This window comes from Brienomyrus brachyistius, chromosome 6 (genome assembly GCF_023856365.1).
Source record: "Brienomyrus brachyistius isolate T26 chromosome 6, BBRACH_0.4, whole genome shotgun sequence".
Taxonomy (NCBI): domain Eukaryota; kingdom Metazoa; phylum Chordata; class Actinopteri; order Osteoglossiformes; family Mormyridae; genus Brienomyrus; species Brienomyrus brachyistius.
In genome coordinates this window covers 3,630,438-3,655,500 of record NC_064538.1, presented here as the reverse complement: position 1 = coordinate 3,655,500, position 25,063 = coordinate 3,630,438, and the positions used below count along the sequence as shown (strand labels likewise).

General features: G+C 48.8%; 1 protein-coding gene across 1 annotated transcript in view; it reads right to left on the bottom strand.

Annotated features, from left to right (window-relative positions):
- The window catches only part of kazna (kazrin, periplakin interacting protein a), a 192,746-nt gene that overhangs the window by 38,567 nt on the left and 129,116 nt on the right, over window positions 1–25,063 (bottom strand). Inside the window, exon 5 of the mRNA XM_049017120.1 lies at window positions 13,558–13,662. Coding sequence (XP_048873077.1) covers window positions 13,558–13,662 — 105 coding nt within the window. The remainder of the gene's footprint in view (window positions 1–13,557; window positions 13,663–25,063) is intronic.

The following is a 25,063-nucleotide window of genomic DNA, read 5'->3' as shown; positions in this document are numbered from 1 at the left end:
TACATCATGATTTATTGTGTGCTAATTCCTGGTAGCATGTCTAAGAATTGGTGTGTTATTTTAGCATCAAATGCGAGCAAAATTACCATTCTCTTGTGTAAATCTGCATTACGAATCCATTCCATTCAGCTGTTCTATATTAAGTTTTTAAGTTGGTGGTTGGCAATTTTCACATTTCAAGTTATCGGGAATGCATCAATACATCGCCATGTGTGATACTACTAGTAATGAATAATATACAGAATATAACCTCTTTATTTCAGACAATTTCTGGGCATGGCAGCAGTATTTCTGGGCATTTCAACCAAAAACGTACAGAGTTAAATATGTTTTCATTACACAGGGATAAACATACAGAGAACATTTTCTGAAACTTCACTTCAGTGAAGGGCCAGATTTTCGGCTGAAACGACTCATTCCCCACTAATAGCTCCCCTGACGAGTATCGAGATAAAGAATAAATTATGAACTGAAAACAGGAAGTGCTATCTGTGGAAGTGGACTCTGAGGGTTAATGGACACAGTTACTACCGTCAGCAGTGATTTGTCTGCAGCCAGACTGTGCCCGATAATTTATGCTCGTAACAGGCTTCTCGCGTGCAGAGATGGGAACGCCAGTCCGTACTGTTACTCTGGCACGGTCGAGGATCCCAGGTGGCGTCAGACGATAATAACATGGCATGGCCACACTGTCACCTGACACAGAGCCCTGACCGGTTTGGCCACCACAGCCCTGACTCGGCAGACTGTAGTCTTTTGGGGGGGGGGGGGTCTACTTCATGCTGACTCAGATACATAGAGCGCAGGTCTTCAAAACAAGACTCCAGAGCTCTCGGGCCCTCATGACGTCCAGAAGACCTTCCAGGGCAGATTTCTATCTGCAGGTCCCAGCAGTTTGGTTCTCTGGAGCACTAAGTTCTAAGCTCTAAGTTCTGGGGTTGCTGTAATGTGGAAGCAGGTTTGTTTACCAGTGGAAACATCCTCCTTTACAACAAGCTGTTTAATACTGTGCTTACGCTACAGCAGGTTTGCTTTCAATATTCTCTGTTACGCTGAACCCAAAACACGGGTGAATCGTCTGATAGAGAGATTACCAAAAAGCACACGTGACTAAAATGAGAGCCATGTTTGTATGTGGTGCATCTGAAGTCCTGATCTCCGCCATTCACCTTGGGGATAAAGTCCCCTCTGACTCAGAAAATGCCTCCTCGTCCTGCTTCAAATCGCATTTGGGTTTTAAAGAGAAGTGCCATGCAAAATGTTACGAAAACCCCGGTCATTGTCAGTCCATTCAAAGTAGGGCAGAGAGAGTCGACAGAGCGCTGCAAAGCATAAATACAGTGCCAAGTGTAAACAAACTGCACGCAGTGTTTGTCAGTGTAGTGCGGCAGCATAATGTCAGGCTGAAACTTTCTGACCAACTCTCACATCCTTTAAGGGAAGAATGGGGAAGAAATGTTAAAAAAAAGCACCTATTTTGTGTATATGGGTTACGTTATACTGAACGATGATTCTGATCGGCAATATAACCTACTTGTCAGCCAGAGAAACCATGCTGGATGGTGACATCTCCAAACAAGGAGTTGCTACACCACACTGACGGTTTAGGTCTACGTAAACAGTCATTCCCGTACGACAGGGAGAAATTCCCAAAGGGCACAAAACCAACCAATCCCTGCCCTACTAATGACTCTTGAATGTAGCTGTGAAAACAATGGCACTGCATGCTTTCTGAAGCACTTCACAGGGTTGGAGTGTTCTTTGAAATTTTGGCACAGTGGTGAGCGATTTTTACTTGTTTGTTTGGGGCTGTTTAGCGCTGTAATGGGTTGCATACACTTTTCCATAAAACTGCAGAAAGCAGGAGAACAGCATAACCACAAACCTAGCAGAACGGGATCCGGTCTTGCTTCGAGGGTGCTCATGTTGATATGCACCACACCCCCACAGCAATGTCGTGACCTGCTCCAACACCAATCGTGGATTTCAGACGGATCCACATGGAGAAACTGAGGCCGCAGGAACAAAACGTGAAGATGGCACTCGAGAGGAATGGAGTGGATTCCAAAAATGGTGCCGCGAAACATGCACAGGACGCAGGGCAAATGACGGCGAGCAGGAAGAAGCGGCAGTTTTGTTTTGCCATTTAGAAGTGAACAAAATACACAGCAAGTGAAAAGTGTCAGCTGTTATTGAACTGTGATAGGGTAGTAAGAGTTTAAAGTGAGCTCCCTGTGAGTGAGACCCCCCCCCCCCCCCCCCCCGCCACCCCCTCGCAGGAAGAATCACATAAAGTCAAAAGTCTGAGGCAGCACCTTTACATGACGCTAAAATTTAAAAAAAGAATAGTTATGGGCGGAGCTTAAAAAAGAAGTCTTACCCGAGGTTCGGTGTAACTATTAGTAACGAGAGGGAAAGGCACGCGAGCAGCATGAAGAGGGTATGATGCTTTCACAATGCATGACTTTCTGCTTTTAAGTCCCATTTTTGCCTAGTTCTCACATGAGGGACCCATGACATCGCGAGGAGCCAAGCTGTAACCTAAGAGCACAGGCAAACGCACGCTTCTGCATGCAAGGCTGGGGCGACGCAGGTGCAGCTGCGTGCAGGAGCGCTTTGCAGATGTGAGCAGACATGCAGCTGACGTGCAGCACATATGCAGCTGACACGTCTGGGGGGGGGATAACGATGCCGTTTCTGTGGATTCCCTGGTTTTGGTCCTCGTTAGGTGCACGGGAATTCAACCTGGCCAGTGATCATTACTGGAAATTCAAGGAAAGCTGACACATTCCAGACAAAATGCATTTCCTTTTTAAACCAATTATTCCTAAGCTTGACACCAAGGGCAGGTTGTGCCACCTGATTCTCACACGTATTTTGTAACCCCCCCCCCCCCCAGACCCCTCCCTTTAAAAGCAGCATTGGCACTTTATTGGCCTCCACAGGGAGCCAATTACCCCTGGAAAAACAGCTCCATTGATCTCACTCTTCCAGCGAAGGTTACCTGTACAAAGGTCTCACCGGTTCCCCCCAAGCCCAGGCCCGGAAGGAACCCGGACCCAGGCCGCACACTCACCCGGCCGGCCCTCCTCTCGGTCCGACTTCATACCCCACGCGGCAGAGACGGCCGAGGGCTCCACAGTCGGCGTCAGACGGCGGGTTTTATAAAGAGAAAGCCGTCGTTTCTCCCGCCTCCGCCTCTCGCTAGTGTACCTGCTCCAGGAGGCTCCCACAGGTTTGCCCTGCTGTATCCATTTCACCCCTCCCCCCAGCTCTCTCTCTCTCTCTCTCTCTCTCTCAGGGGGAGGAGCTGGCCCTAGTGGACGCTCCCCCCCCCCCCCCACCCCCCCTACTACCCAAACACACGCGCGTGCTCACATGTACTGTTTAGTTACACGCATGGGGAGGGGACATCCCACTGTGTCCTCTTCCAATCCAACCAATCCATGCGCCTCCAGAACTCAAACAAACGAAAGCTGACAACGACAAAACGAACTTCAGGAACTACAATTCTTAAAGGAGCATTTTTTTAGGCTTTTGCAAAACATAGGATGGGAAAAAAATGTTTCACCACAGGGCACGAAAACCTGTCTGTCCATAAATACAGAGACTGACAGGAGAAGGATGTAGACCACAGACGGTTCCTGCTAGGTGCCGGCAATGCGGACAGGCTGACGGCACCGTGCGTGGAGCGGTCTGTAGCTCGGACATCCCGCATTCAGCAGATGGCCGACCAGGATGACTCTCACTCAGACTGACTGTGGGACTTTAAGAAAGAGGTTTGGAGCCAAAATAATAATTGTAATTATGCCATCGAGTATGCGAGGTTAACTTTATCACCAGCACTAAAGGTTTATAGCTTTGCGTTACAATTTTTAGACACTACTTTTACATACGTATCATTTTCAGGCATCCTTGACTTTCAATGTGCTTCCCTAATGTACGGTTTAATATATTTTGATTATCTAAGTACTTAAGGGCTCAGCGTGAGTTTGCCTCCGGAGGTGAGAAGCTTCACACTGCAAATCCGGCTCTTTAGCCACCTACAGCTCTCCTGTCTGCCCTGTGTGGGCTCCACTGGCCACATTTGCTGGATATATATATAAATATATATATAAAGCGTGACTAGTCCTCAAAGAATACTCGGACACTTCATTGTAAGAAGCTCTTGTCAGATCTCAGCTCACTTCACTCTCTCACTACCTGTCATTGTGTTGAGCTGAAGCAGAAGAGCGTAGGGTGATCAGCATGCACAATCAGGGACAAAGTCTTTGAGGTGTCTGAGAGCATCAGGTGGGGCTCGGCTACCAATCAGGTGGCTTAGTGCAGTGGCTGTCCCCGCCCACCATGACCTTACACTTATACTCACACAGGCATGAGGTAAGCGACAAGAAAATAAGACTTTTTTTTTATGTAAAGACACGATTATCCAACTTATAACAATATCCGGTCTGTAACAAGCGCGTGTTGCATCTATTAGCAATATATAATGAAAGAGAAGCAATTCAGAGTTAAATTATTTTCTCAAGGACGAGATGTTTTAGTCACAGGTGTATTAGCTGTGATCGCTATGCTACAAGCTTCCTGAAACAATAGAAACTGAAAGCAGCAGTGTTAAATTCAAAGCATCGGTTAACCTCATGACCGTTTATACTCATTCAGCCAGCCTTTGTGCTCATTTATATGGAAATCAACGAATCGTCTAATAGCTCTGGGACTCCTTACTGCTCTCCACGAATCAGCAACACAGGCACAGATCACATGACTAGGGATACTTCACATGGGGAGTGGAATGTCTTCTTTCAAACAGACTGCCTTGCTATCAAATAACTGTGGGGTTTAACTGGTTATTAATCTGCAACCCGCAGGCATAAAAAATGACTTATTTATGAAATACCATAAACTGTTGAAATATTAAAAGCAATCATAATAATCTCAGTAATATGGCTTACAAAAGAATATAGTAAGTATACAAAGAGTGCTTATTACCTGGTAACTGTTTAAGCACTTCCTTTGATGTTCTACAAAACAGAATGACAGAATTGAAAGCTAAATCAACAACACAATGAGACAAAGCACTTAAAGCTTGGCTGGTGATATGCCTCTACAGACTAGTCATTGATGGCTTGTTTGCTTTGGGAGGCAGAGTCCTCTTACAGGAGGGGTAATCCCTCGTACGACCCCCCCAGTGCCTGATTACACAAGACTGACAAGCCTGGGACAATTTGTCTGCGTTTCTGTGGTTTGTTAAATCGGCGGGTAAGCAAAGAGATTTAAGGGCAGGAACCTGAAGCCAGAAGGCTGTATGTTCAAATCCCACCAAGGGATTTGATGCAGCACTGATACAGTATGCTAGGGACCGAACTGAAATTATTCTGGTAAAAATATCCAGCTATGTAAAAGGGTAAAATGTAAAATAATAATGAAGGGTAAACTAAACACGGGCTGACAACTGAACAAAACAACGACACACTGTATTCATGCCTAAACACATCACGAATCTTTCACTATGCCCCTCTGAGCGCAGTGTTAGTTATAAAAACAAACCTTTGCTTCTGTGGCAAAATATTTGTAAACTTAAAATTCTGCTAATACCCATGTGGAAATAACATTTAAATAACACTTTAGCGGTAAGTATCCTTTGATGTACAGTGTCCTTACAGGCTGTGGTGTGTACAGTAATTATAATGAGTAATAATATATGTGCTCATTATCTCGCAGCTCTGTGGGGAAACTGCAAGAGGGCGCACCCTGCTGGGGATCCGAAGTAACTACCACCAAAGTCCAGCAGTAGCAGCGCCGCCAACGCCTGAAATCACTGAATCGGCACCGGGAAGCCATCCAGCTGTGGACCTGCCAGGGGCACTAATGAAGACAAAGGCGCTAATGGGGTCTGCAGGGGCACGCTAATTAAAAGCATTTAGCTGGCGAACGTATGATGTTTACGCCGCATTAAAAACAGACAGCCGACTGTCCGCCAGGGGGACGGGAGAAGCGGGGGCGCATGAGGCTTTTCGGTAAGAGCCGGGCCCTGTGCCCGGGTTGGCGGGGGGACCCCTGGCGGTACCAGTGGAGCACCCTGGGGATGAAGCGGGTCTGATCCACCATGGTCTTCCATCAATGGCGAGCCAGGGAGCAGAAATGCAAGGCGAGGCTGGGAGTGGAAAGAGGGCCGCCTTTACCCCAGGTGCTGGAGCTGGTCCAGCTGCCGAAAGACGCTGAGCTTGGGTGCTACCTGATAGTCTGAGAATGACCTTCACTGTCACACTTTATTAATGATTCTGGCACACTCTCAGCTTCATGCTGCCTCAAGAGAAATAATTTCGTTCTGCCTGAATATCACAATATCAAAGGTCTTACGGTGCAAGTCGGCTTTCGAAAAGGCAATACTGAGCTCTTAGGTTCTCTCTCTCTCTCTCTCTCTCTCTCTCTCTCTCACACACACACACACACACACACACACCAGCTAACTAATGCCATGAAGCTTTGTGTCAACAATAAGCAGCAGCACAACCCAAGAACAATCCATTTGAAACGGTCCGTCAACGTGCAATGTCAATATATACAACGGCTAATAGGACAAGAATGCTAAACGGTCCAGCCAGGAGACATCACTGCGTCAACGGGGTGTGTCAATCAACGAACAGTGCATGTGCATTCACGCAAATGTGTGCGTGTGTGAGAGAGAGAGAGTCTGAGCATTTGTGCACACAATGAGCCCATCAATGGCACAAGGAGTTAAACGCCAAAGAGCTCCAGAAAGAGCCGTGTGAGACAGCCGCCATCTTGCCTGAGCAGGCCTGTAGCCAGAGATTAACTGCACCTTGCTTTCCCTTCACACACCCCTGCAGATGGATCCACGCCTCCGTAAAGACACAGCGACGGCCCCCAATTGGCCTCCTACACCCCGCTGCTGCGGACGTGTGCCTTCCCTCCTCCTAAAGGAGGACAGCCTGGATGGCGTGATACACAGTGACCAGCTGAGAAATGCACAAACACCAACCTTTCCTGCACTCAGAGACTCACAGAAGGCAGCACCACTGGCCGTCCCTCTGCAGTTCAATCACACCTCCTGCCAGTGGGCCCCATCCTGCCCATTTATCAGCAATCGCTTAATTAGCCTAATTGTCCTTATATTATAGGAGTTTATATACTTACCCATGTCCCGCAATCGATCTGCAGCAGTGAAACGCCAGCTCAGCTCGGTCGGCGTAAGCTGACGGGGACACTCGCCACGACGGGAGAAGAATGGGCTCTTCAAGGAACCCATTCACCCGTCGACAAGACACCGAGATTGATCTCAGGAAGGGAATCGATGAGGAGCAAATTTAATTTTCTTCCATTGCATCCTTTGTCCGCCAAACAGAGACTTCCACTTGGAAAAGATGGATGCCGAAGTTGGCAGCCTGCTCCTCAGCCGTGTCACATTCATCAACCTCTGCAGCGCCCCCTGGCACTACAGCAACGCATTTAATATCAATCATTTTCATATTTTATTAATCCTGAAGGGGGAGTATTGAGCAATTTTACAAAAAACATACAGCAAACAGGAGAAAACAATGTACAATAATTTTACAAGCAACCATTCAATCTCAGAATAAAAGGCAGATTCTGGCATGGCAAGAACTGATTACTAGAACAATGGGCATCGTGTGAATATTTTACCGCAGTAAAATTTGTCACTTTGCTTAGACGAACACCTTTGTAGCTCATTAAAGGTTCCAGCAGGGTTGATCATTAATCCGACAACGTACAGGCATATTTTTGCACTATTTTAAAAAGAAGCGCATCCCTTTGCGAGCTGTCACCTCGCGGCCCACGTCTCCTGCATTTCATGACTTATTGTCTCTTTAATGTGGATAATCGAGGAGCAGTGAATCTCGATGAGAATCAGGGAGGCCACACTGTGATGACAAGTGAAAAGTGTATAATATAGGCAGCCAATTATCCTTCCTTCTTCCCTGCTCTCAATTATCTACTTACTATTTAATATGCAGTGACTCACTGGCAGAGTCATGGGGAGCTACAACTCTCAGATCGAGTGACTCTGTGCAGTTGGGTGGGCGACCAGTCCAACCTGGCCAGACGTGCATACAGTAGCACCACCTCCAGTCTCACACACTCGGCCAGACTGGGCTGTGGAAATGCGGCTGTGAATGAGGTGCCTGCAAGTGCTTATGGAAGGAGTGGAGAGGAACCGTGGTGAGAGCTGAATGACAGCATGCTGTAAATGGAAAAGTAGGGGGGGGGATGGGGGTGATAAGAAAGAGTATATAAGGGGATGTGGATAGCAGAAAGGAAAGTATATAAGGGGGCGTGGATAGCAGGAAGGAGACAGTATATAAGGGGGCGTGGATAGCAGAAAGAGGACAGTATATAAGGGGGTGTGGATAGCAGGAAGGAGACAGTATATAAGGGGGTGTGGATAACAGAAAGAGAACAGTATATAAGGGGGTGTGGATAGCAGGAAGGAGACAGTATATAAGGGGATGTGGATAGCAGAAAGAGGACAGTATATAAGGGGATGTGGATAGCAGGAAGAGGACAGTATACAAGGGGGTGTGGATAGCAGGAAGAGGACAGTATATAAGGGGATGTGGATAGCAGGAAGAGGACAGTATACAAGGGGGTGTGGATAGCAGGAAGAGGACAGTATATAAGGGGATGTGGATAGCAGGAAGAGGACAGTATATAAGGGGGTGTGGATAGCAGGAAGAGGACAGTATATAAGGGGATGTGGATAGCAGGAAGAGGACAGTATACAAGGGGGTGTGGATAGCAGGAAGAGGACAGTATATAAGGGGATGTGGATAGCAGGAAGAGGACAGTATATAAGGGGGTGTGGATAGCAGGAAGAGGACAGTATATAAGGGGATGTGGATAGCAGGAAGAGGACGCCATCACACCCCTACATAACCCAAAAATTCCAAATACAAACAAACCTAATGCGCCAGCTCTGCTGGGAAACGTCTAACCCCACGAGAAAATGGCTCTCACAGAATGAAGAGAGCCTGGCCGAGTCATTACATGAAAGAAGGAAGGGCCTTGCAGATCAGCGGTCGCTGTCAGGGATGGATCGATATGTGCAGCGGTGCCTCTGCTGGACACATTGTCACGAGAACGAGACCGAGACGAACAGCCCGGCCCGAGAGTCATTTCCCATCATCTCTGCAAGACCGCGCTCAACGTGAAACTGAACTGCAGCCATGTCCCCATTATCAACTAAGCAAATCAGGGCGATGACTGTAATTACAGGTGCTGCTACTGAGGACGCAGGACGGTGATCTGCAGTAAGCTGTAGCCTTGGGCTGTCCTGCCTTTCCTCTGTGGGACTTTACGATGGCCATTAGAGGCCCCGATTTACTGCACTGCATCCATAAATCGATTGGAGACCGCGGTACAGACAGTGTTTTGTGCCTTTGCGAAACAGGAATGAGGGGCTGGGCTACTTCACTGGACATAAACACGGGTCCAGTATAAAGAAGCTTCCTCTGCTTCAAACCTGCATAGCTGTGTCCCATATCAACCCTCAACCTCTCCGTCTCCATTCAGTAAACATGATATCCAAAGGCCACAGGCTTTTTTCGGACTCTAGGTAATGATGCTATTGCTTATTATCAATCCAGCCATTAACAAAAATAGCTATGCTAACGATCAATCGAGCCATTATACAGAACAGCCAGTGGTCATGCTTGGTTAGCACGTTGCTGTAAGCTGTCCCCATAACAAACTCTGATTCATCGGTGCCAGATGTTCAGATGGAATTGTGCCTTTTTGTTTGTGCTCCTAGTAAGTCACACGTCATGGACGTCATCAACAGGAGAAGGTTGGAGACAGTGTGAAAGAAACCTGCCGAGGAACCAGGTTAAGGAGTGAGCTGGTGTCCGGAGAATTTTTGCGATTAACGTTCATGAGTGAATTTCGGGGAGGATGACGCGTATTTTCCATGTTCTCGACTGGCAGGTTGAACCTAGAATCCTGCTGAAATTAAAGAAAGGGGGATGCTGTGAGCTTCACACAGTGATCCTGAAGGGGAGGAAACCCAAACACACAGACAACTGCAGCGGCTGGAGGAAAACCCTCACAAACTCAGGGAGGACATTCAAAATACAAGACAAGCCACTTCTGGTTTAGGTGGTGCACCAAGCACATGTCAAGTGACACCGATGTCACCTGTGAGGGTAAGACCAGCGGTTCAAATCGAGGGTGTCATCATTTTCCATACAGATACATTAAGTGAGTATGTCCACACTGCTACTCTCAGTTTTTGCATTTCGTCCAAACTACCCCAGAGTTTTTAGCCCCCAAGACCTTTGTAAACACTCTCACAGCCATATATTTATCAAAACACTGTTTTTAGAGTTGCAGTGTGGATGAGTGAAAACGGACAGTTTTGAAAATCTGAACTCCAAAGCTCCCCTAATTGGTCCCTACTCATACAATAGTTACACCTTCTCATTGTCTGATTGGTCACCTGGTCACCTTCATGGAAGTAAACATTATCCCAGCATGACAGAGACGGTGGAGCTCCATTCAATGGTGCTTTCCTTGCTGCTGACCTCTATGCAGATAAATAGCGTGTTGTATAGTGTGACTGCTGCATACATGAGCAAAAAGAAACTAATTTACTGGTTACTGTGCCGCTGTGTGTATGCCCAATGTAGGCTAATAACTACATTATATAAATGCAAATTTATTTATATTTAAAAGCAGAAACCTGGAAAATACTGAGTGGGCCCCCCATGAGTAATGCCGATGCTTCAAATGCTTCTTTCTTGGAACAAGCTGGCAGACGGGACCTGGCCCCTAATCAGGTGACCACAGCAGTAGTGGACAATGGGCTGCCTGGCAGTCTTTCCCCTTCCCCATGGGGTGGCGCATTGTGGCCTGCAGGGGCCTAGGACTGGATCACAGTCCGTGACATTATTTAGGATGGCATACAAGCAGCCTGGGTCACCATATCTGGAAGCTCAGTGCTTTATACACAGCTTGTTTTAGGAATAGAGACCTATTAGTCAAATAGCTCAAGTAAATATGAAATAGACCCCCCCACACCCGGGTCTGAGAGTATAGTGCAGGGGTATGGACTCCGAGTGCTGTCTTCTGGAAATGAACACTAAGCTACAACAGATGACCAGGGAAAGAAAAAGGAGTGTAAAAAGGGTGGGGCCACAAGGGCATTGGTCCCAGCTCAAAGCTGATTGGCCGCCACAGTGTCCCCTTGTCTGTCACTCACCAATATAAAACATATTATTGGTTAATGATAAGGCTAGCTCCTCTGTAAGATCCATGACCCCTCTTATACCCACCACCTTAAAAATCCTAGAATTGCAACTAGCAGGCAAAGTAAGGCACTGTAAATCTCAGCGGTATACGCGAGCAGCCCGCCAGCCCCCGCTGGCCCAGTGGCCGAAAGCGGAGATGGAGAACTCACGCCCCGCCTTGCAGCCCCGGCAGCCAACCAGAGTGGCACCTCGCTCTCAGCGGCCACCGTGGGCGACCTGCCACGGGCAATTAAAACTGCACATTCAGACGAGGCGGCATTTCCAGGGTTTGAGCCAAGGTTTGAAGAAGTACAGGCTGGCAGGGGGTTGGTGTTGGTACACCCTCCCCCCCTACCCAGTGGCATGCCTCCCCCGTGATGATGCAGTGCGGTCTTTCATCTCCCGTTGAGTTAAGTGCAGGCAATGAGACGCCATCGTACAGCTACAGAGAGCCAGGCAGGGACACTACCACCTCCGAGAGCCGGTTCGTTTGACAGTACCAACTCTGGGGACAGTTTCATTTCATGGGACCACTTTCAGGGGGTGTTTAGTTTGAGGGTGCCACCTCCGGGGGTTATTTATTTTGACAGTGCCACCTCCCGGAGTTTCATTTGATGGTACCACCACTGGGGGCCGTTTCATTTGATGGTGCCACCTTTGGGGGCAGTTTCTTTTTATGGTACCATCTCCAGGGGCCGTTTCATTTGACGGTACAACCTCCCAGGGCTGTTTTGTTTGACGCTACCACCTCCTAGGGCTGTTTTCATTTGATGTACCACCTCCTAGGGCTGTTTTCATTTGACCGTACCACATCCGGGCCATTTCGTTTGATGGTATCACCTTCCAGTTCTATTTCATTTGACGTTCCGGCGGGTTAATGTTCTGCCCTCTCTCCTGTCTCCAGCTGCGTGTGGGTCTGGGGGTGCAAGCAGAGAGCACCTTGAGGGGCCTGCTATGAATTATGGGATGCTGTGGTGTGCGGTCTCCATGAGAGGAGAGGAGGGAGGGTGGTGATGTACGTGGCATGAGCCGGGAGGACATGAAGAGAGAGAGAACATCAGAGCTGGGTTCTTTCAGTGCCGCAGAGCTGCTGGTCTGCCTGGCCGAGCCTCCTAGTGCTTCTGCAGAATGTGTGTGTGTGTGTGTGTGACGTCCCCAATGTCACTTCCACTACATACTGTCCTCTTTCTGCTATCCACACCCCCTTTTAAACTGTCCATCCGATGTCGTCTGAAATGTGCAGACTGTGTGTCAAAGTAGAAGGTCCATCCCATAAACATGCTGCCTGGGGTTCTGCCAGACCTGTGACGTCACCTGTGACGTCACCTGCGCTGTCACAGTCTGCAGAGCACTTGCATGTTTCTCGGCTCTTCTTCCCGGACCCTGATGCATTCCTTCAGAGGAGGTTCTAAGTGACATTTTATGAATGATAAATCTGTCATGTCCTTGCACATTATCCAGCCCCCGCATCGAATCGAACACGCTCCCTAATCCGGCAAATAATGAAGCGCAAGGCATGTACAGGGGCGGGGCCGCAGGCATATTGGCCCCAGCTGAAAGCTGATTGGTTCTTGTAGTGCCCTCTCTCCTGTCACTCACCAATTCGAAGCATTAGCTAATTATAAGGTTGACTCCCCCCCCCCCAGTACAAATTATGGCCCCTTAATCTGCACTCCTTCTCTGATTAAGTCTTTATATCAAACTGGGCTCTCGAAATGAACCCAGGCAGGGTTCATCTGGCTCATATTTACATTTAATTGCTTCCAAAAACACAGAGTATAGGAGCTGGAGCCTTCAGGCTTTCAGTTATGTGTGATTTTGGTAACTGAGTGATTAAGAGGACACAGTGACCTCCAAACACATGGCCTTCCTGTACGATTTTCACACACACAGCAGCATAGACCCAGTGGTATGCCCTCTACTGGTGGATGAGCAGAACCGTCAGCCATGTGTCAGCCTGGTCCCTCCATCCGCTTCCTGCTGGCTCAGCTAACAAACTTCCATACTGGTTCTGTAGGCCTGCACCCCTAAAAATGCCCAAACAGGCCCAGGGTATCCTTCCCGCTGGGCATGGGCTAAGCAACAGTGAAAAAAGATGGAGCGTCTGAATGCAGAATGAGCAGCAGCAGCACCCAGACATCCGAGCACAGACTGGCCTTCAGCTTTCGCTTTTCGCACCTGTCTGCAGCTCAGTAGCCCTGAGGTTGAGCGTGACTTATGAATCTTTCACCTGACCGTTCAAACCTCAGCTCACAAGAGCCGGAGGAGAGCAGAGAAGAGAGCCGAGCCTTACTCTTGTCCAGAGAAGAATCCGGGGTGTTGAAATCCATCAGGCTTGTTATGTCAGTTTTATAGCAAACGTCTGTCGCTGGCTTCTGTCTCTGGTGCACAGACGGTTCTGGAAGACAACAGACGACGACAGACTGAAATTCACAGCTCAGGAAACACATTTGCTAAAGCAATGCCAACTCGGAGCTCACGTTACAAGATTGAAACCCAAATGCCGGGTCTCAGTTCAGGACATCAAAGACCCCGACAGCCTGACACCCAATGTGAGGACATGCCTAGTCATGATATCAGTCGGTGAAGGAGAGAATTTTTTTTTTTTTTAAATCACCAAGATGTGAGAAAGCAAACCTGACAGACACAAAGCACAAAGAGATCCCAGCCTTGTTTTACATCAGTCATGTAAAAAGCAGACACTCCTGCCCAGTCTAGGCCAGTCATACTCACTATAGTGATTGACTGGTTGGTTGTTCATAGCACTATATTCTTCACTATGCTGTTGAATTCATTGGCATTCACTGGTGGCAGTGAAGACTGTGACAGGTTCATCTCAGTAGATCAGAGCAACATCAGCACCCTCACAGTGTAATGGAACCAGACGTACTAAAAGCTTCCAGTGCAACCAGACAGGTGTTGGGAACTGGGTCCTCCCTGGCCATAACCCTCCAGTTATGAGACATAAGGTATTGATACCGTAGTTTGTGAATATGCCCATAACAGCCCTGCATAGCATAACAGGCAAGAGCCTCATCTTATAGGTTATTTAGCTTTACTTTCCCCATCGATTCAAACCAGTCTTGTTCCTCAGCAGCCGCCTGTCCGAGTGACTTGACAAAGTGACCAGGTGACGTGTCATGGTCAGTCCCGACTGGCCAATCAGTCAAAACGGCACGGATGCATGCGTAATGCTGAATTCCGTCAAAGAAACGTGGGTGAAAATGGAAACAGGTTTCTTATCGTGACCACAGCGAACGACAAGGGGAATCTAACGTCCACAACTAACAGATCCACTAAGGGGTATCAAATTAGGGGCGCCAGGCCTTTCCCAGTGCTTTTCATCGATCGCTTTCCTGAGAGTGCACCTTCACCCAAAAGACAATGACACTCAACTCTGCAACCAATGCTACGCTACAACCATAATTAGGAAGAGAGAGACACGAGGGACACATGTGTAATATGTACCAGATCACTGTAAGGCCTGTCCACCTGGCAACTGACATTTAGTGACAGAAAGTTTCGGATCGGGGGGGGGATTTTTAAATGCCCCAAATGCAAGTCGATAAACAACATGAGTACGCTAGGGCGTTAAATGTGCTTTTTATCACAGGTTAACAAACATAACTGTTCTGGATGGTATGACGCACAGGTACTGTACACTGAGGAATCCTCTAGATTACCAGACCCTGAAAAAGGTCTGAAATAACGTCTCTGAGCAGCCCGAGTCACTTGGACAGTCACAACAGGTTGTATGATCCCCGGTGAGGCAGGACACTTAGGGATTGGTGGTGGTGAGGTGGGGCAGGGGTAGGGAGCCATAAGCAGGCATCCAGGGCTCCCTGGGAGACTTAGATGCCTTTACAGGATGAATGCGGGTGAATCATCATTGTTAGTATAATACCGGTAGGTGTATTACACCAGGCAGGCTAGTTACAGATAAGATGCGGGTGTTGCAGCAGTGTGGCCTGAGAGCAGCCGATATGGGAGCGTGGAGAGCCGGTGGGGAGACCGTGTACTCGCTGGGCTGTCTACATACCTCAAGGGGCTCTCAGATAGTCCACTTCCCGAAGGTATGAGATACCCCACGGGGTTAGAACTCTCAAACAGTGACCGGGATGCCATCCGGCAAAAGAGCACAGTCAGGACTTCCAACCTGGAAGCCATAATAGACGATACAGAGGAACACCCCGTTAGCGAATGCAGTGAGGTACAGTACAGGCACAAAACGATGGAAACGCACACTTGAGTTCAGATCCAGTTTGCCTGTACTGTCATTCCCAGTAGCACTGACAGCGGCGAGGTCTTAACTGCTGAGAAACACTGCAGATATTTATGGGACTTGAGGACCCATTATGGGTAGAGACAGGGGGGAGAGAATTAGGGGATTGGTCACAGCGGTTCTGCACAGTCGAGCTGGGTGGATGTACAGCGGCGAGCCAAGGTCTTGGGCATTAATCTGGCCCACGCTTGTCATGACGGGGGGGGGAGCATCGGCTATGAGCTCCCCTGATTACAACACGGCCCTCGACAGACGCTGACATCCTGGCACGGGAAAGGAGCCGTACAGCAGAGATAAGGGCCATCGAATCTCAGTGGCAGCTGATAAACACATGGGCTTGCTGGAGGAAACATTCAGCGTTTCCTCCCACATCGACAAAAAAAAATAAAAAAACAAACGCCAGCCCATCGTGAAAAAGAGTGAAATATCACCGTTCGCTTAGGAGCAGGGTGCAGGATACAGATTCATAATATAAGGTTTCCTCCAGTACTCCGGCTGATAGACCAATATCCCAACTGGAAAAAATTACCAAAACACCAGACTGGCTCATTCTGCTCTCCCGGACTGACTGCAAACAAGCAAAACAAACTCACCGGGGGAGCCGATATTGTGGACCCCCCCAACGGTTTACGCTGACGGCCAAGAGGAGGTTAACGGGGAAAGCTACAGTTCCAGGGCCGAAAGTATTTGCAATTTATATCTGAAATTGAATACAGAAAGATTGTGCGGGAAAGAAGTGAGGGTACGATTTAAAATCCACTTTCTGCGCAGTCTTTTCCATTCAGCTCAGACACCAGGGTGTGGATGAAAGATGAATCCTTATTTAAACCTAAACTGCAGCCCAACCTATTTATCATGTTATTTTGGCTGATTTATTTTGGCTGTGCGATGGCAGAATAATCCCCCCATACGTGAGTGCAATATTAATCCGTAAAAAGATGCGTCTTTGCTTCAACTATGGACCAAGGTTTCCTACCACAAGCCACTTATTCAGATAAGTGGCTCCAAGGGACGCAGTAAACACAAATGCGTCTCCGAATGCGACGACAGCTTGCAGTGCCTGCCATATGCGGCGGACGGCACAGCGAGATCGTCTCGATATTTTCCGAATTGGGTTTTTCATTTCCTCCTCTTGTTTTCCCTTCTGCCCGTTAGGAAGTAAACACTGTCGCATGGCACAAAGACGGCGTCGCCCGTCTCCTGCCCGCTGAGTTCACACTCCCACGGCATCTGATGTCAGAGCAGTTGCTTTCTAACGGAGCAAAGTCCAACAGTGGAAAGCGTAGTCATCATACAAAGCTGTGCTAAAGCCGACCGGTCCAAATTAACGCTGATCATTCAGAGAAGCCCACTGCACTACCATGGAGCCCCAACACGCGAGCACTATGCCACACGTTCGCATAAGAGGGCCATAACCACACTCCTGCATACTAAGAATATATGAGGGTCTTACACGTGACAGGTTATAGCTGCTAACTTACGTTTATCAATCTTCAATAGCTGATTATCAAATACAGGGTTGCAGTCAGGGCTGGATTGGCAACCTGGCATATCGCGCGTTTTCCGGAACCCAACCCCTTGGCAAAATTTACCATGGGGTACCCCAAAATCCATGGATAGTTTTTAAATCCCAATCCAGCTCGGAACCTATACTAGGAGGCAGAAGGTACAAGTCAGTACAGCCTGGATCCTGCCCCTCACAGGGTACATGCGCACGCACACGCACGGGCCGGCAGTCTGGGTCCTCTGACGCTTGAGGGGAGAGACCAGTGTGCCGTCCTACAGACATGCACTACGCCCTTATTACAGTTAGACAGACCTGAAGTGACACTCTCAGACGATGCATATTTTTAGCTCCAAACTGGTGGTTCTCTCTTTTGATGCCTGTGTCTGCTTGGGAGGGGTTGAGGTTGCTGCAGGTGTCGTCAGACGCCAGCTTGGTTCCGCTCCGCAAGCCGCGGCTCCCACTGATCAACGAGCTCTAGTCTGGAAGTCGCAGGTTTTTCCACCCTGGACTGCACCTTGAGTCTCTGCGCCGGGATGTGTCTGATCAGCTTTAAAAGGCAGCCTCTTCCACCTGTCAGGTCGCGGGTTTCGACCCCGTCTGCCCTTTCGGCCCCTCTGCTGCACACGCCCATTCCTGGGATGCGCCCCTCTCTTCGCAGGACTTGGCTAGCGGCATTTGGGATCCACTGGATGCCTCCGGTTTGCGCAGTCTGGAGAACGGAGCTATGCGGGTGATGAAGGGAGTCAAGTGAGTCTGTTGAGGGTGGAAGTGATTGGGGGGGGGGGCGTTCCTGGGGAACTTCCTGTGCTACCAGCAAAAACATAAACACTTTACTCAGTGAAATCCTCACCATTATGGTGCACTATATGGCGGTGAGTGGCTCCACGGGCTAAATCTCTGTGCCCCTGATCGGAAGGTTGCTGGTTCGAGCCCCGTCCCCATGTCGGTGGGCTTGAGCCCCAGCTCCAGGGGTGCCATACGATTGGCTGACCCTATGCTGGGACCCTAGGAGGAATCTGTGACCCTCAACAGTGCCTTTCCCCAGTACTGCTCAGGGGGCTAAGCTATGCTGAGCCCAACCAATCACAATCCTAGGACGCCATGTGGACATGGAACGCACGAAAACCATTTTATACTAGTCTGGGGAGAGCTTACGAGTCCTCAGTTCCCATATCTCGCCCTTTGACTTCTCCCTGTTTCTGTACACTTAACAAAGGGTTTCATGCCTTTATTGAGACGCTACAATAACTGCATTCTTATCGGAATATGTTCGCGCTTTGGTTGTTATGGTTACCAAGGGGTTACCGGCTTGGAGCGAAGCCTTAATAGGAAACAGCAGTACCGTAATCACCACTTAACGACATAACACCCCGTAAAGAATATGCTCTTAATCATTTACAGACGCCGCTTTTAGTAGACTTGGGGTCCGTCTTTGATTCACAAAACAAATGGTTTATGTCGATAAACCAGATGTGCAACTGCGTAGTGCAACAGGTTCCAGAGCAGGATAAGCATGGAAGACAGAAGGGTTTAAATGGGCAGCTTTTTTTTACCCAAAACAGGAAATACTGTACAGACGATGTCCATATAATAAGCAAAAAACTATTACTAGTAAAAGCCCCCCCAACAAAAAAAATAAAAAATACATATAAAACCCCAGAGGCACCAATAACACAGATATCCCTCCTGAAGTTCTTCTTTGCCACTCCGTTACTCCGCCCAGTTAATCCACCCACAGGACACACTGTAATGGTCCAACACGTTATTTATTCCCATAAAAGCCAGCTGCATTTCATTACAAGGCCTCTCTGAACATGGGCGGTGACCAGTTGCCATGGGAACACCAACTCACACCCGAACCCAGGGCCCTGCTGTTGCTGTACCTCCAGCTAGCTGGTATAGGCAGCCCTGTTCCTTTTCGACACCGCCAGGGTCATTAAAACCGTATGTGTAAACACTGGTCATGCATTGCGAATGAACTACTCAGCACTCAGGCACGTTCTGTACGGCGGTGGACTGCAAAATTGCGCCAAAGTGCAGAGTTACGGTCTCGCTGGCTGACTTTCCACGTGGCCGAGCTTCCTGCTCTGCGCAGGTTTGCAAAAGCGACATTTAAAACATAATTACACTCACCCTGGCCTAAACAGCGGGATTATTCCCATAATAATGCGGGCGGACACAGGTGACGACTCGAGGGAGATTAACGAGCGGGACCTTTCCGCGGACCAGAAAGCGGCCATCTCTGGCAGGCAGCGTGCACCAGCCGGCTCTTACGGTAAGTTTTTGTGGATTCCGGCCCTTTCCGCTGCCGGTGGCTGCTGGGAGGGGCCTGATTAGATCAGACGTTATAAAGCGAGTATCATGACCGGGAGCCGCGTGGCAGCGGATGATCTCCCTGGCTCTGTCTGGCAACGGGAAATACCAGAGATTAATCTGAGAGCTCCCTAGATTTGTGAAATCTGTGCCATCAAGACAACTGAAGAGACAGCGAGGGGAGGGAAGATCCCCCCCCACTGAATTTTGTCTGGAAAAGAACAGTGCTGACTCAAGTTTATGGTAGCTTAATGCTCAAAAACCAAGAGACTGACCCCCCACCACACTGGCCACCACCAGGTTAAAAAACAGCAACATCATGTTCGGCTCCATTTAGCGTGTGGGGGAGAAGCTGGATCACTCCCCACGGCAGAGCTAGATCCCAGAAACCGTCCATCCGTCACGTTCCTCTGGACCATGGAGCTCTGAAGCCTTTTTGTTTGGATACACAATGGATCCAGTGTGAGAGGCTGTGCACCACCAGTTACAGCTGGCTTCTCCAAGCCCGCATGTGTCCAGAATGCTCCATGCTGTTGCACCCTTGCATTAGGATGTACTCGGCCCTTTATGGAGCATCACGCGCCCCCCCCCCCCCCCCATGGCACCTGAACGTCTGACCCATAACCCTAACCGACATAGTCCTCCTGATCTTCTGACAGTGTCATTCCTGCGGAGGTTGCCGTGGCGATACAGGGCTGACAGAAGCAAAACGGTGACATGTGCCAGGAGGGGACCGCAAGCCAATGGGGGGGGCGCCAGAGGCACTTGTGAGGTCACCACAAAGGCGTAGGTGAGGCATCTCCGGCCGTCGCTCATCCCGGCCCCTTGTCACTAGAGAATATGGCCCCCGCCTGGCCACAGCAGGTAACTGCGTCGGGAGGCAGCCATATGTGCTGTCTGGCGCAGTCTGGGATGGGAGCATACGGTCCTGTGCCTACGTGACACACGAAGGCTGAAGGCTTCGTCCACCACGCCGTCTCGGAGCGTTCGGTGAATCTGGTCTTTGTAACGGGGGAGATGTAAGAGTTCTGCCTTTGATCTCTAAGGTGAGATAGTATCTCCATGCTGGTGAGTCACAATTAAACATCACACTCTGCTCAAAGGTTATTCCCCCCATGATGAGCTGGAAGCGTTTGTGGGCGCGTGCGCGATCCCATCGTGGGGGCATCGTTTGATTTTAAAGGCTCAATCTGCAGGGCCGTAACAGACCAGCAAGTTCGCAACGACGCACACGCTACGCCAGCTGCAGACATGGGCACGGCCTGCTTTCTGCACTTCAGCGTGTCCTGTGCCAGGCTAGTTTGGCCAGGCCAGAGCCCAGTTGTGTAATGCGAGATGGTCTGTGGTGGGACGAATGTACTACCGGACGGGGTCGCGCTTACTGCAGTGTGATGGTTGATGACAATCTGGCTGGGAGGGGGCGGGAGACCATGCCGGATCGCGTAGACTCAGCCGAATCGCTCTCAGTTCCTGACATGCGTCGTGAGGACTGAGGGGTAATGGAAACATTCTAGCGAAGGCGGTATTTTTAGCCGGCGACAGCAGGGTGTCGCATTCACAGTAACCTTGCGGTGTGCTCCTGTTTCAGAGCAGGAAGCAGTGTGCACCCGGATGACCCAGACCTGGCTGAAATGACCCCGAGCTGTCCTGGCGGCCACACCAAGAAAATAAAGAATGACCAGGGTACCCAGCAGGCTCTACCATGCCTGGAAGCGATCCTCAGCAAGTAAGCAGGCCATTATCGTACAAACCTACTCCAAATCTGCTCAGATAACCTCTTAGGATCAGCTTTGTAATCTGTGTCCCACTGCATCTACCAATTCAACAGCATATGTTGAATTTAGCAGCTTGATCTGGAATGATCTTTAAATAAGAGTATCTGCATAAACAAGGTGATCATCAGCATATATAACAAAGGCTCGAATAGCAAACTGAACATAAGGCAACTGCAGCCAGCTGAATACAGGATTATATCCATAACTGTGTCACTGCACCCATCCAGAGAGGCCACTAAATATCTCCTCTTCAGATGTTACAGACTCACCTGCAAGGAGCGTTTAACATGGCGCTCTGCCCCAGCACCGACTCTGTCTCTTTGTCCATCACCGTCCTCGTTCACGGCGCCATTCTTACCAGTTCCTGCTGTCTACCTTTCTCACGTGGCCAAACGTGCCAGAGCCTGCCGGCCCCCAGCGCCGGACCCCCAATGAAACGGAAAAGTGACATTTCCGAGACCTGGCAGGCACAGACACTGCATTCACTGGACACTGAGCCGGTCCATTTGGACCTTTATCTGTGGCAGAGTTCTGTATTCTCTATAGATCTTTTTGATTGTACCAAATCACCCAGGTCATGTTGGGATTGAATACTGCCTGTGGCAACTGCTGTGGCATAATTTGTTAAATTCAATGAACCTACAATTCAATTCACCTTTCATAAATGCCGAATTTTGTATTCAGTTGATGCTACCAATGACAATGACTGTTCATCGTTCCAAGCCGCTTAGCCAGTAGAGGGCAGTAATGATCCTGGAGCCCTACCCCAAAAAACACAGGATGCACAAAGCAGATGGCAGGATGTCAGACCATCACAAATCACACACACTTACACCTATATTATACACAAATCAGAGACATCTGGTCACCTAACTGCCTTTGGACAGTGGAAACCGGAGGATGTAGAGAAATCCTGGACCAACGTGGGAACAACATGCAGACACACCCACACACATGACCAAGGGGGGGGGGGGAGTCAAAGCCACAAGCCAACCCACCACCCTTAAACTTTCATAAATGTTACCTTTTCTGTGCGCAATTAAAAGGCATAAATCAGCAGGTAGTGACTTAAAGGCGCTTAGATGAATTGCTAATAACCAGAACAATATCCAGCAAATAAGTTTAAAAACCACCTAAGCATACAACTGCAAAACAAACCGCGAATGTATGACCAGGAAACAGATTTTCATTTCACAACCCATTTCAGACGCTTCCAACTAAGGGGGTGAAAATGTGCGAGACTCCAGTAAGATATTCATGCCGTAGTGTGCATGCAGCAGGCTAGCAAAATGCGACGATGCACAGTGGGAATTGTAGAATTGAGGGTTTGTGAAATTGCAAAGAATGAGAATGTTCAGTTTATCCCTCTCCCCGGATGGAAAATACCGACGAATCTGATGCTGCCCTTGCCTTACTAATCCTGCGACCGCTGCTCTCAGCGCTACTCAGTGAAAATCACTACAGAGCATCAACGTGATGTCTGTGACAACAGAAATGAGTATGAATGAGTGCGGTTCTCACAGACTGAATGTCAATGACAGTGGGCACAGTGGAGAAAACCCAAAGCTTTTCCAGTCCCAAACACTGGTTTGTTAAGCTCTGTGACCATCAATGCAGAGTAAACACAGAGAAACAGAAAAGGACCATTTCCCTGCTCGCTAAGGCCTGCGTTTCCTAACTGATCCCACGGAACGGAGGTGACCTCACCTTAATCGCTGTTATCCAGAATGTCCGGCATGCTACCTGCAGCTAAATGATACACGATACGGAATTCCGGGAGCCCTGGAAGCTCACAGGAGCAGACCTGCTCAGAGTCCCTGCATCCCAGAAGAAGTGGGAGAAGATTTTATCCAAGATTTTGAATAACTGGTGAATTGATGGATTGCCACACTCTCTCACCAAGTGCCTTTGGGGCGACTGTTGTGAAAGGCGCTACAAAGAATAAACTGAAATGAAATCAGATGAAGGAGAAAGATATCACTGGGCTCAGATCCTATTCTGTACTGGATAATCCAGTCTATGATTGCCTCTACCAGGACTAAAGTGAGCGAAGGAAGTTCTCAGCAAGTAACGTCAAACAAAGCAGACTGACCTGAAGTGAAATAAGCAACCCCATTTACTATGAACTCCCTTATTATTTAAATTAATGAAATATATTCCATTTTAAATACGTGCTTTGTATGTATCTTAAATGTCTCCATCAACTTCCATATTTCTTTCAGAGCTACAGGTGCAGATATGCAGCTGAAAGACGGTGCATGTGGAGGCTGAGAGCAGCCATCTCCCCAGAATATCCCTGTGACACCCACACCGACAGGCCAGCCTCCCGGTGCAGCTGCTTAGCATAATGGAAACACGGCACAGGAGCCCGGCTAATGGGTTAGCGCTGGCTTTAGCATCATTGTGCTTCCTCTGTCCCTCTGGCAGTGACAGCCGGGGTGGAGAGAGAGGCCTCACAAAGCCGTGGGTGGACAGATCCTATCATCTATCCATCACATGGCCGCTTATCCTCTGCAGCAAGCTAGGAACCTGTCTCAGGAAGCAGGGGACGCCCAGTGTGGGGTTCCAGTCCATTGCAGAGTGTTCTCTCTCCCTCTCTCTCTCTCTCTCTGACACACACACACACACACACACACACACGTTTGCATGCCTATCTAAACGGGGACCTTCCATTCATTTCTATGGGAAAAACCCTAATCTGAATCACCCTTAACCCCTACCCAGCTCTAACCCTAACCTGACAAAACATTAGACTTTTGGGTATTTTTGTGTGTGTGTGTCTCTCTCTCACACACACACACACACACACACACACACACACACACATACACATACAGAAGGCTACTGTGCTGCATACTAAACTGCAAGATACTGTGAAAGAATATGAGAAGATGTAGTGGTGAGCAGGCGCCAAGATCTACTTTCATGCGTCTACATGTATAACCACGAGGAACCCTTTAGAACCCTCATCCTGAAGTTCTGCCGTATAGAGCAGATGTGGTTTTTGTGGCTGCTGGTTCCACATGCACTCGGGCATGAGGAGCTCCCACCTGGACTGGGGGCAGCTGTCCTTTGCAGCCCCTATAAAAGCAATCCGCTTATCCGTCACCTTACATAAGATGTCAGCAGTCAGCAGGCTAATGGTTCGCACAGCGAACACAGACAGCTAACCACTGACGGCAGCATGTTTCCAAATCCCAGCAGGTTTGAGGAGCACCGTTAAGAAGCGTTAAGGCCTGAAGCTCTTGAGAGTCGATGCTGGACTGCAGGATTGCCAGTGGCTTAAGGACTTAAGCTAGTTTGGTACCTTTGAGCGGTGCCTGAAATCCAGCTCACTGGGACCTCCAAGAAGAACTTCTGGGTGCACCTCAGAGTAGCCAACAGGTCATGGTGGCTGTCAGGACTGCCCATACTGGGCAAGAAAAGGGGAAGGCTTTCAGGGACCCAAACACTAGGGGGCACCCTTGAGTATGAGAGTGTGGATAAAGGCAGCTTTGGAGAAGGTGGGGGAGGGTGGCATTTGGTAGAATTTTTCAGGCCATGTTTGTATGTGGAGGCAGTTATTGAGTATCTTCTGCAAACTGCCAAATGCCATGGCATCCCATCATGCCATGGGGCAACCCAGTCGATATACGAGAGACAAGTGGGGAAGACATGGATGCTTCAGGGAAGGGAGAAGATCATGGGACAAAACCCTCTACTCTACTGGAACCAACTGCATTGGATTATAAAGCAGGTATTTGTATTTGGAGAGACACTGGAAGCACTGGTTTTGTTTGTTGTCCCAGCATAAGGGTGCTGATAAAATCACTACGGTCCATCTTCCAATTCCCACATCCTGTAGGTTTATTCGCTGTTAAGAGGCAGGTTTTTCCCCAAAGATTTGATGAAAGCTGGGACCATAATAGTCAAAAGACGTGCA